Source organism: Colletes gigas, unplaced genomic scaffold (genome assembly GCF_013123115.1).
Source record: "Colletes gigas isolate AHSC1104 unplaced genomic scaffold, ASM1312311v1 Colletes_gigas_Sc00005, whole genome shotgun sequence".
Taxonomy (NCBI): Eukaryota; Metazoa; Arthropoda; class Insecta; order Hymenoptera; family Colletidae; genus Colletes; species Colletes gigas.
The window spans coordinates 3658770-3671593 of NW_025106634.1; the positions used below are offsets into that span (position 1 = coordinate 3658770).

Below are 12824 nucleotides of genomic sequence, written 5' to 3' on the forward strand. Positions count from 1 at the left end.
TCTGCCGGTCAGTATATTCTACTTGGTAGAAAACGGTCATCGTCGAGATGCAACGCGCAGACGACCGATACAACCATTGGCACAACGTGTTTCGATAAAATTTCAACCGGTATTTTTTTTCTTCGCGTCTAACCTTATCGAGTAAAATCTTATGTACAGAAATAATAAAAATACATTTGTTCGAATCCAACGGCCTCCTATATAGCATCCTCTAAACTCGTGCTAAAACGCGACACGTTATATATTAAATGGCACTCTCTTTCCTCGATTAAACGAACTGAACGAAACGAATTTCAAAAATTCTGTAAAAATTCCACGCATGTTCGCTAATGGTACAAAAAAAAAAAAAACAACAAAATTTCATGGTATTGTTCGTACGTGACAGTACTGGTCTTACGTGGTTGATGTTTCCGGGCACATGCGTGCTATTAACATGTTGACCGCCACGTGTATCCAATCGGATATGTACTTACGTGGGTCCAGGGTGAGAAAAAAAATGCGGCGATCAACGTGTTAAATAAGGTTGTGCGTCGGAGAAAAGTTGCTTGAACGGTAAGCAACGTTTCTACTTAAGTTTGCGCCGATCCGTAAGTTCCTGTCGGCGGACGATACAACTTGGGTAGTGTCAGAATTTGCAAACTATTAAACGCGTATTTTCGAATTCCGATATTTTTCCAGGTATTCTCTCGTCGACATCCCTCGCTGAAATAAAAAGTAACATTTTTTTGTAACGCGTCAAAAAGATCTGCACCTTGAATTTCATTAGTCGAAGGGGAAATTAACCTTCTCATGCAGTCGAGAGCCCTCGGGAATTCGTGCTCGGCCAGATGGTACTCGCTGGTCAGTATGTTCACTTGCTCGAGAGTAATCGACATACCGGTGCGATCCTTTGCGCTTTTGCAACTGGTGAACCTCAGGCCGCGCATCCTTCGACAGATCTGAGAGGACAGCTGCAAGATTTCGACGTTCTTGTTCACTCTGGCCTGAACGCTCGTCTTCAGATTGGCCATGAGCTCCGCCAACGTTTGACCAAGCGCCGATCTCGAGCCGACTAAGTCGAACAGAAACGGAATAACACAACTATACAACCAACGGTACGAATAAACGCGTCGTGTTGGGTACGAAGCACGAACGATGACTGGAAAAGCTTACGTCGAGTCGATGCCGTTTCCGTGGGCAAGCTGAGCTTCTTAAACCGCAGATAGTATTCGTTCAATCTGTCGAAATTGTCCATGTTGCTCTTTTCTTGCGGTTTCGTGGTTCCTAGGCTCTCCGCCAGGGAGGCCATTTCGTTGATACCGACATTGAAGAAGACGGGGGTAACATTAAAGGAGATAGTTTGTCTGGAAGAAGGAACCAGTGGAAGCAAAGAATAAATCGCATCCGGCACTGGAAGCATCACCGTTAACGCAGCACGAGATCCAAGTACTCTTGGTAGTGGAAGTTGAACCAGCGGTCCGTTGCAGTTTCCTTCGAGCCTAAACAGCGGAAGAATTGGAATCGGTTAGATCGTTGTTCTCATACTAGGTGTATACTATACGTAATGTTTGCACCTCGACTGAATACCACATCTGGTCAGAGTAAAAGTTACGGTATGCATGTCCTCCACTGCCACAGCCATGTCTCCCCACATGTCTATCTCATCCCCGTAATAGCTAAGAAGCCCTTCGAACGAGACCAGAGGACCCAGGGTAGTTAAAATTAGGAGAAACATGGGGTCGGGCCTTTGACACCAAAGTTTCGCCATTATGCCTGATACCAAACTGGTCAACTGCAACCAAATAACAGTTCCTTATACGAAACTCGTCACCTCGTAGCTGAACGCAGTACTTACAGCTTGACTGAAGCACACGTCTCGCCTGTATCGAACGTTGCAAGCACGCTGAGCCATTTTCGCGTCCTCTTGCACTCTGAACACCGAGTGCGTCAATCTCGCAGTTTTCAAGAGACCGTCCATGGCTTGACGCAACTTCTTCATGCTTGGTCTGAGCTCGCTCGTCCAGTCTACGATCGAGGCAAAATCTAGACCCTCCGTGAACTTGTTTCTTTGTCCCGAATTACTTTTGATCACTCTCGTCATCGAGTCAACCGCCTGGCACACTTTCAATCGAAAATCATGAAACAAAAAATTATTACCGATATCCTCCCGTTAAACAAATATCAGAAACAAAAATCAGTGAAACGGATCATAGCAAGCGGAAAGTTCATCGATAAACGGATAAAGAATGCTATTTAACATGTCGTCGTTTCGTACCTTCTTTGGCTTTCGAAAAGGCTGGCAGCGTTTTCTCCGTTCCCGGGCTCGGATGTTGTCGCGAGGCGATACGATTTTCCACACTTTCGAGAAGTTTGATCGACTCGTCGTTTTTTATGTCGTTTTTTGGCTGAATCGTTACAACTTCGACGCTTTTGTTACGATTGTTCGGCATACATCCTTTCAAGCTGTGCGATCTTCCAACGGTATTTTTATTCCGCAAACGCACCGCCGGACTGCTGCATCTGCCGCAGAGAAACTTGACTTTCGATACCAGACACATCACGCTGGCCTCGATGTTCAGCTGCGTAAGGTCCCAAGGCTCCGGTTCATCCGTGGGCTTGTAATAGTTCGCTGATGGTGAATTGCACATTTTCTGAGTATCCAAGAACCGTTTACACGGATCGATTTCGCCTTTGATCTCCTCTTTCTCTTCGTTGTCCTCGTGTTCGTTAACGACAATATTATCATTCGCATTGTCATTACCGATATCGTTGTTGTCATTCTCGTTGTCATTGTCATTATCATTATCACCAGCACTTTGGGGTTGACGAACACCAAAACCGGTGCAACTCGTTTCCATGTACGTTTCGATTTCCGTTTCTTTGCTGGTGTCATTCTCAACCCCAGGGAAAAGTACAAAATTTTCCTCGGCCACGGAATCGTCGTTGCCGATAGAACTAATATGCTTCGCTCGTTCGCGGTCGCGTTCACGTTCTCGTTCTGTTTTCGCAGAGAATGTTGCGTAAGTGTTCTTTTCGTTCTCCTTCATCCACAGATCCTTGACGCACTCCGGAGTATCGGGTGTAACGAAATCATCGAAATCCGGGCTCTTCAAATCGAAATTCAATTGTTGGGTGATCCGCTTGAACGGGGACAACGATTGATTCGTTTTGAAGTCCAAGTTCAGAGTGTCCTCGTTCGCGTCTTCGGGAACCTTAGCTACTTTATACTCTTCGAGAAACGTTAACGCTTCCTCGACCAAACCCGGATCCCAAAGACTAAGCAGGATCCTGGTTTTCGTAATCATGTCCTCGCAAATTGGCAGCATTCCGCTCGTCTGCTTCTCCTTCGCGAGTTTCATCAGAGCGCGCATCGCGTCGACAACGTCGCGTCGGAGTTGCTTGATCGCCTGAATCGCATCGTGCGCCATCGTTATCTTTGATGTTCCTTGATACAACTGGCTACCGCGTGTCGGCGATTCTTTCAAAGCTTGCACCAATCTGAAACAGAATTTTCATTGGTGGAAAATTACGTATCTTAACCCTCTGCACTCCTGTGTCGAATGTGACTCGACATTTTATCAAGTCCAAACCAAAGAGATATACATTTGAAAATTACAAAATACAATATTTTTTAATTAACGTAAATTTCAAATAAAACACTTAAAAGCATTGGGAGCAACTGGTAACAAGATTGAAATATAATTCGGAGTGCAAAGGGTTATTGCGTGTATAACGAGGCCTGCAACTCGAACGCGATTCCAATTACCTTATCAGACCTCCGTTTTTGCTTTTATGCGAATGCGCGGTGAACGCTCCGACGGTTATGAAATCGTAAAATCCACATTTGTTCAAGGTGTCGTTGTGAACCCACATTCTCTGAAGGTGTAGATTCAGTGGTGCAAACTCTAGCGTCCTATCGTTTCTGCGCGATGACCGTTTAAAGTAACTCCCTGAGGAAGACAAGACAGAAATATAAATAAAAACGAAGAAGTGCAAAAGAAGGCATGTATTTACCTTTAAAGGTAGATAAATTCTCTTTAGCTTGCGAATAGAGGTGCAAGAGATGTAGATGACGATCGAGCAATTCGATTTGCTTGGTGTGCCAAGGCTCTCGCAGTTCACCCATTCCGGCCACCTCCTGCAGCAATTCCTTCTCCTCTTGGATCCAAATTGCACTGGACAGATTTTTTTAGAGATAATTTCAACAAGATATTTATTTATTTATTCGTTATATGATACACGTGATCTCACTCACAGTAAGTGCTGCGGAAACTGAAAACAAAGTTTACTTTCGGCCATGATCTCGTGGACGCAGATATCCCCGCCTAAGCCAGAGTGAAACCTGAAACGGCGACATTGCAGAGACCGCGTTGGAATAGGGTATAGTCTGGGCCACGATATAGCGAGGTCGTAAACTCGAGTAGGTGTAAACGTTTACGCGTTTCAGCTCCCAGAATAAGTGAATTGACAGAAATATGAGTAGTTAAGGACCTTATTAGACCAAGGTCAGGGCCGTACGAAGAAATGTTTTATCCAGTGTCGCCATTTTTAGAGATATCGTAACAGGCTGGTAATTTACCTGCTTATAATATATGTATGTAGAAAATGAAAAAAGGTAGTGCAATTACAGACACAGAAAAAAAGGCACCCTCAAGCAAGATGTCATGTACGGTACTAAGTGCCCCAACTCTCAAGAGTATAGTTTACGACCTCGCTATATCGTGGCCCGGACTATACATTTTCATTTTACTCGCTGAAATATACCTGTAAGTTTGCATGTACGGATTGGCGAAAAGAAGCTTGAGTTGTCCCTGATGCGGCAATTTGATTTTTGTTCCTAGTCGAGGTGGCAATGATTGCGAACGCCTGTGCGAAAGTATCTGCCGGGTAAGAGCGAACGAGCGAGTGAATGAACGGGAGGCGAGAAAGTAAATCGAGACCAGAACGAAACCATGGAGGAAATCAATAGAGAGCTATATCTCGATGTAGTCTTACCTGCTGATTCGACCCGGAGGTAGGTTCCTTCGACGGAGTGCTCTCCGTGCTGTTCCCTTTATCCTCTGCCTCTAGGTTCCACACGTTGATGGTCAGGAAGCCAACGGTCGTCGTTTTCGCCGATTTCAACGGTATCCTTAATCTAAAATCGTTCGATCGCTAGTCAAAAACGCGATAGCTCGGCGAACGTCGAAACGTAGTACGAAGGAGACAATATCGAAACGAGAGTCGCTAGAATTACCTGGGAGTGTCTTGAACCGCGTTCAGGGTGACGATCACGGTTCCTATCGGCGTTGCTGTCTGACTCACGCGTTCCCTAACGTCGTACGCCGTTATCCTCGCTTTCGTTCCTGTGGTCAAGCCGTCGCTGGCTCTGAAGCTCACGGTCGTTAAGAAACCGGGATTGCTGCTTCGCTGTGAACATGTACAGACCCCGTAACGTGAACACGGTGACCATACAGGTACGGAGGAGTCGTTAGAGAACACACGGAGCTCACCTCCACCACCTCTGTTCGCGCGTACTTGATCCAGGTCTTGGAACCCTTTGCCTGAACGTCCACCTCGAGAACCGGATTAGGCGGCCGACCGTGACCGTCACAGAGGAGATTGTCGCACGCCAGCGATATCTCGCACATCGGTATCTCGGCGGGATCTGAAATGGCGAATACGGATGGAATGAACACAGCCGGACGCCGCACAGTGCAGCCATTTGCACGCCAAACGCGATAAAAAATGGTTTTATATAAATATACCCCGAATTAAATAATGATTCGCTAATATATAATATACGTTCCATTGTTTACTATCTAGCCTTTGAAAAAAAAATTAAGAAAAAATCAGAACCTTGTACAAAAGAGGTTCTCCCAATTTTGGAAACTGAAGAAGAAGAAGATACGGATGAAGAATCCATCGATTCATGAATTCGTCCGTTTCCAAATATATACGTAATTCTAATTAAAACGTGTATTATTTGTCCCTGGATGATTTTGAGATTGAACATTTGAAAATCATGTAGTCGTATAAAAAATCGACGAATGATAAAAAAAATCACACTGAGTCATGGCTAGACTGCGGATATTTATGCATTTGTGGGAAATTTAGATTGTCAAAAAACTATAGAATGCATTTAATATGCAAAAATATAACAAAAACTCAATTAAGATAAGAATTATTGTATTTAGGAGTTGAAAGAACCCTCTACGAAGCTCTTATTTTATTAATTTTATTAATAAATATATGAATTTGCATAAAAATCCGCAGTCTAGTCATGGCCCATGTGTCCCATTAACTATTACGTTTGTATGAAACCACTTTTTACCGCGTTTGGCGTGCAATGACCCCCACTGTGCGCTGGGCGTAGAAAAAACACGAACCTGACGAGATACCGCGTTGCAGTCGCAACATTTGAATGTCCGTGTCCTGTTTGTGCCCGCTAAATGCTTCTATTCGTTGCCTCAACGCCAGCAACTGGCTTCTCATGCACTCGTAGCTGGCCAGCTGAAGCGCCTGCAGCCAACTGTCCCTCTCTTCCGCTGAATTTGCGCCCAACGCTTGAAACAGACCTCCGTCGAAGACTGAAACGCAAAAACGATAAATTAGATTCATCACCTGATCGTTCTCTGTTTCTTAAAACAACGTTACGTGATGAGACCGTTGTAAAAACCTGAAATAAAGCGTTCTTTTTTGATGGATGGAAAATTATTAACCATGTCGTTAAGTGTTAAAAAAAAAATAGTGCAAAATGGCGACGCTGGAGCCATTCTCGCGAGGCGTGTTTTGAATTTGAGTCGCTCTAATGCAAATTAGTATCTGGAAAAAAACAAAAAATTTTTTTCTTAATCTACACCGAGTATAGCTAGAGAAATACGCAGGGGATCTTCAATAAATTAATTTTAACATTATTTATTGACAAATGATTGCCCCATTTTTTGCACAAAATTGAACTTTCTCCTTCAAAAATTCCCTACGTATTTCTCTAGCTATACTCACGTAGATTAAGAGAAAATTTATTTGTTTTTTTCTAGATACAAATTTGCGTCAGTTACGTCCCGCAAGAGTGGCTTCAGTGTCTTCATTTTGCACTATTTTTTGGAATATTATTATCCTTTTACTTTTCCATCCATCTAAAAGTTTTATTACAGATTTTTACAATGGTGCCCTTACGAACCAAATTGATTCAGAGTACGGTAGCACATAGAAAAGCCCCGAAGCTAAAAATTTTACCCTGAAAAGCAAACGTGAACGCGCGAAACTTCGTCGAACAATTTCAATTTTACTTTCCTCTTATCGCGAAAGTGGAACACGCATCCTCTCGTCTTATTGCTTTTCGTACGGTTTATATCTCTCTCCGACGTAATTACGAATCCATGGCGTCTCTACGCGATACTACCCGACCAACGCGAGGGGAGCGGAGGGTTAATAATAACGACTCGTAATAAAGCAAAGAGACTTACCTATGCTGAATCCATAGGGGATATGATTGCTCGGTTGTTCTACGCGAACGAAGCATTGCTCGAGTATTATTACTCCCAGGGGTTCCGACCATTGCTCCCGCGATTTGAAATAAAACAACAGGTTCCCCCGTAATCTGCACCATCTCTCCAAACTTACTATCCAACAGAGGAGACAACGATTTGTGCGTTACTTTCTCAACGTCGTTTAGACATTAGAAGCTTTTTTGGAAGCTCCCGGGTGGTAAAAATGTTGAAAAGCATGAGATTGTATGGGACCCCCTCGACCTCGATGATCAGAAACAAAAGACGCAAGGGCGGTACGACACGTGTGCGCCTGATTCTTGGACATTGGTATGCGTGAAGTGTGTGTGTGTGTGTGTGTGCATGCGTGTGAATTTAACCGTTACACGGGGAGAACCAAAAGCAAGAGACAGCATTGGGAAAGCTTCTTACGAAACAGAGATCCTTGACCCTTCGAATTTTAGGGTCAAGCTTCATCGCGCGACGATGGATCAAAATTGTTCCGATCATCGATGGAAGTCGAAGAAAAATGATTCACGCGATTACAGGGTGCCCAATAGCATTTGGGGGCCGCTTCTAGAGCGAGACACTCTGTATATTACAGACAGAGAGGCAACTATAACTTTTCTTTTGATGTTATAGAGCACGAGTGTAAGTTTACTCTAAACTTAGTAAACTGAATGAAAAGAAAAAAACTAAAGATTTATGGTATAATGAAGAAAGTTGTGGTAAGTGGAATACTGTTTAATTTGCATGTGGACAGTTAAACGAGCGATGAGTCATACAATTAATTAAAAATAGAAACGTGATTAACAGCTTAATAAAAACGTGTGACATAAAAACACTTGTGATACTATTATGTTAAAGTACCTTGACAAACAATGCATTATCTGACACATGTTCCGAGGTCGACAGAAAAGAAATAATTGACTTACACTGTCCATAATGTATTTAATTGATAAAAAGCAAATTTTGTTCTTTTATGAGTCATAAGAAGTCATAAACCACGATAGAGTCCGGTTGGGTCGGTTTCATACGATACGTGCAAAATAGTTTCCAACGAGCATGCGAGATATGGTAATCTAACAGAGCCTACGACAGAAAATACAATATAAATCATGCAATTATGTTTAACGTGCAGACACGAAACTCGAATCTCGCTGAAGGCGGACATGCCAGGCACCGTTTAACGTACGTCGCATATTCTTGCAAATATCTACTCGTGCAACAACAAAAAAAGGGCGCTTTTCTTTCGCGAATCCCTCAGCCCCGATTGTTAGACCAGTTCCTCGGGGAATCAAAAAAACGACAAAAATAAGGACGAGGAATTTTCGGGGACGAGGAGACGGCGGGGAGAACATCTGAAAGCGCGAAGCGATTCTTCGATCTAACGTTGCTCTGCGCGTCGAAGGGAGGAGAGGCAACCTTCGTGAAAAGGTCCGGTACGTTTTAGTTTTGCGGCGATAAAGCGTGTTAATCACGGGTGGATCGAGTTAAGACAGTGATGGGATAACGATGTTGGGAAAAAAAAGAAACAAAAAACTCGAATATACCTTTACTCGTACTGGCTGTAACGCAACTGAAGTCTCGCAGTGTCTTATGCGTTTTTCCCTTTTGAAATTTGTTGTCAGATTGTTTACCTGTACCTGCAAATTACATGTAGCTACGGGTAGCTTTTAATTTGCTCGAAAATGGAAAAGCAGTCGGACGTGGCTCTTTTCGTGCGTATAAACTTCGATCTGCATAATAGTTGCTCGTTACCAGAGTTGGGCGAGAGTTTAACCGGGTATAGAATCGAATAAAATCTAACCTTATTCGTTATTCGTTATTCGTAGCTTCGTATAATCTTGTTTAACTTTATTCCACGAACAGATGTTTCGACTGTAACTGTAATTTCGCTTTAAAATCGAAGTAATTTAATTATATATTTGCCGCCATTAATTCTACGAAGCGACTGCACTGTAATTGTACCGTAATTATATTACAACTTCACGGCAATTATAGAGTCTAATGATTTACGATTATAATTATCGTATAATTGCAATATAATTACAGTATAATTACGTGGTAGAAATAACCATGACAAATCTAATTACATCATATTTAGCCTAATGCTGCTTCAACTTGTCGCCTCGAAGTTACAGTTACGTTAGTGGAATAACCTGAGATAACTTCATTAAAGGGATAAAGTTAACCAAGATAGTAATCTATTTAATCTAATAATTAATTTAATGTAATTGTAATTGCTAATCCTAACCCAGACCTAATATAAATTTTAATCAATACAAGGTGTTCGACCCACCCCTGGGAAAAACTTTAATGGCAGATTCTAGAAACCAAAATAAGACGAAAATCAAGAATACCAATTTGTCGATGGAGGCTTCGTTAAGAAGTTATTAACGTTTAAAATTCCGCCCTTGCTGAATTTTTTTCTCGAAAGTGCGCAGGATTTCGGGGGTATGTCTATTCACCAAAAATGCTTGTAATTGACCCCTGTAACTGCATATAATTTTTTTAGTACAATTTGAAATTTTTTAACTTTGTCTAAAAATTTCAGTACCTTTTTGAATTTTTTTCTCAAAAGCGCGTAGGATTTCGGGGATATGTCTATCGACCAAAAATAATTGTAATCGACCCCCGCAACCAAAAATAATTTTTTCAGAATGATTTGAAGTTTTTTAATTTAATTTTTTAACGAAATCTCAGTCAATTGATATTTTTGATTTTCGTCTTATTTTGGCCTCTAGAATCTCAGGGGTGGACAAACACCCTGTATACTTTGGTCGAGTATTTATTTAAAAAAGTATTTTTAATCCTTGGTTCGCTTTAAGCGTTTCTTTTCTTTGTCTCGAATCCGTTTGTTCGTTCCGTTAAAGTAACGCGTTACACGAGACCTCGTTAGGGCACAAGTAGCCGGAAGAATGCAGCCCACGGTATTTCGTTATCTGGGTATTCGACTCGGAAGTACGTATTCGAAAAGAAAAGAGAGTATGGTGGTCGCGTACGATGTCCACAAGCACGTCCGACTCGGGGAGCCTCGGCTGATCGTCAGATTCAAAGGCATGCTCGACGGGCACTTACGAGATGCATCGAGATATTTCGAAAATAAAAAGAAAAACACAATCGACGGTTCTACAAACTCGAAGATACAAGCTACGATAAGTCTAGGCCTTTGACAAAATTCTCATATACTATATAGAGCGTATCCGCAATTATAAGACATCCCGAATCGACAATCTAACGATTGCAAAATGGCTGATTCATCCAGCGAATTGTTCGTATCTCGTTCTTATGCCATCAGATACTAAATCAGCGTGCTATCTTCCTTCGAAACTTCACAATTCTAGACAACAATGCTACGATTAGAAAATTTCCCCTCCATAGTGGAAGACAGATTGTATGATCACCTTCGGTAAATATACAGGGTGTCTCACCTTAACTTCCTTAATATGTCTAGCTGTATCGTTTGATGCATAAAAAAGTACCTCATTCCCTTTAAAAAAACATAGTTGACCTTCATATATCCTTGACGCGTCCGCATACGAAAAAACTAATAACACAAGAATTATGCCCAACTCGATACTATTTAAATTCCCTATGAAATATTTTTCGCTACGTGCCACGATACCGAGGAAATCAAGTTGTAAAAATCGGCTGAGACACCCTGTATACATACCGAGAAATTCTCTACTACTAATAATTATTCTATGTGTGTGTTTCGAAATAAGATCTACTTACAATATCGAGCAAGGAGTAGAACGGTCTATTCGGGATGTTTCGTAGCTTCAACGCCCTATACATACATCGTAGGTTTGCACGAGGTCAACAAATTCTTCGTACACGGCGACATAAACTTTTTACGGTCGCGTTTCGCCTTTAAAACGGAGAAGAACGTCGACGCTCGTCGGTTCGTCGATATTCGTGAACATCAGTACCGTTCGTACGAGCCGTGTCTCAATAATGTTATCAGCCGATCATCGCGAGAGGGATGCGGCGGTCTCGTATAACTGCGAACGTAGACGAGCGTCGTATAACAAATGTCGCGCGATGAGTCTCAAGTTTTTCAGCGAGTACAACGAATCCCGTACATTCGGAACAGATGATGGGCTCTACATTAAACAGAAAACGAAGAATTTGCGTATCACGTGAGTTTATTTTCAAGGATCAGACATGTACAATGTAGATGAGGGAGATAAGAAACATGCGTCGGCCTGTGTGGCAAAATACATGTAAATAGAATGTACTCGATTAAAATAGGCGACCAGTCGCGCTAGTATCGTTCGTATTTGCCAATGATTGGGTCACTCACTCTCTGTTCTGCGAAAGAAGCCTTCTTGCCGCTCGCGTACATACAATATACCCTCCTTCTCGAATTTCTGAGACGGTTGCGTGGCCAGAGTCAGCAATTCCTGCTTGTTGAATCGCATCTCGGAGGACAGTCGTTGGTTACACCCACGTTATTCGTGATTATCCACGTTACGAAGTTTTCTTTGTCTTCATCTGTCAAGAATCAGACAATTAGGGACACGTGCGTCGAATCCTCGTCACGCTACATGATATTCGCCGATTAATCAACAAACGGGAACAAGATAAAACGTATCAGTCTCCGATTTCACCAAACGCGCTTGTCACATCGAGCCTACGAGATCTCTAACCTATTCCTTCCTACGCGTCTTGCGCTCTGCGATTCTCTCCTCCGCCTACTCGCGCCCTCTCGCTTCATCTCGAGTCGACCTCTCGTCTATCCTCTTCCCACTTAATCACGTTTACCGATACCTTGCGAATTTTTTGCATTTCGTTATCTTGTGCAAAGGAACAATTTTAAATCGTCAAATGCTGGTAGCTGACAAAGAATACGAGACTTTATCGTTCGAAACGAACGGGGAAGAAATTATTCGAGAACGAATAACAAGGGTAGAAATTATTACGCGAAAACACGACGTCACAGATGAATTTGTCGCACTGCTCCATAACGAACCTTCGTGGACAAAGTATCGTTTGGTGTCCTCTCGGAAATCAGTTTCGAGGCCCTTCTTGTCCTCGTGGTAACTTGTTCCGACTCACACATTTCGCGTCTTGACTCGGAATTGTTACCGAAACGATTAGCATTCGTCTGAAACAAATTTCAAGCAATGGATTGCAACGACTGTGGTGGTCGCGTGAACGTTTAAACGAAAGTACATGCTTGTTGGCAAATATGCATGCACGAAACTAAGAAAACGCGACAGTTGCTATATTAAAACGGTCAAAGTAACGATCTAGCCATAGAGAAAGGAACGTGTACCGTGTTTTACATCGCGCAACAAAGACTACTGATCGGTAGGACGGCGAAGCGAGCAGTTCCGGACATTATTGTCATGCCGGATCGTTCGGCGT

General features: G+C 42.5%; 1 protein-coding gene across 7 annotated transcripts; it reads right to left on the reverse strand.

The window, feature by feature from the left end:
* Positions 1 to 127: 127 nt before the first annotated feature.
* On the reverse strand, positions 128 to 12796 carry LOC122395380 (type II inositol 3,4-bisphosphate 4-phosphatase). 7 transcript variants are annotated; one of them, XM_043392888.1, is made up of 19 exons: positions 12733 to 12796; positions 12427 to 12561; positions 11758 to 11948; positions 9002 to 9094; positions 7428 to 7583; positions 6348 to 6548; positions 5472 to 5626; positions 5216 to 5388; positions 4975 to 5116; positions 4744 to 4859; positions 4235 to 4321; positions 3994 to 4154; positions 3746 to 3929; positions 2255 to 3477; positions 1835 to 2100; positions 1554 to 1771; positions 1153 to 1478; positions 784 to 1051; positions 128 to 702 (listed from the first exon to the last, which is right to left on the reverse strand). In XM_043392888.1, the coding sequence occupies exons 3-19, from the start codon at positions 11873 to 11875 to the stop codon at positions 570 to 572; spliced, it is 4020 nt and encodes a 1339-aa protein (XP_043248823.1). In that variant the 5' UTR covers positions 11876 to 11948; positions 12427 to 12561; positions 12733 to 12796; the 3' UTR covers positions 128 to 569. The 7 variants fall into 7 exon arrangements, with proteins under 7 accessions (XP_043248823.1, XP_043248822.1, XP_043248824.1 ...); XM_043392887.1 differs by having other exon boundaries at positions 12427 to 12765; XM_043392889.1 differs by lacking the exon at positions 9002 to 9094 and having other exon boundaries at positions 12427 to 12765.
* Positions 12797 to 12824: the final 28 nt, after the last annotated feature.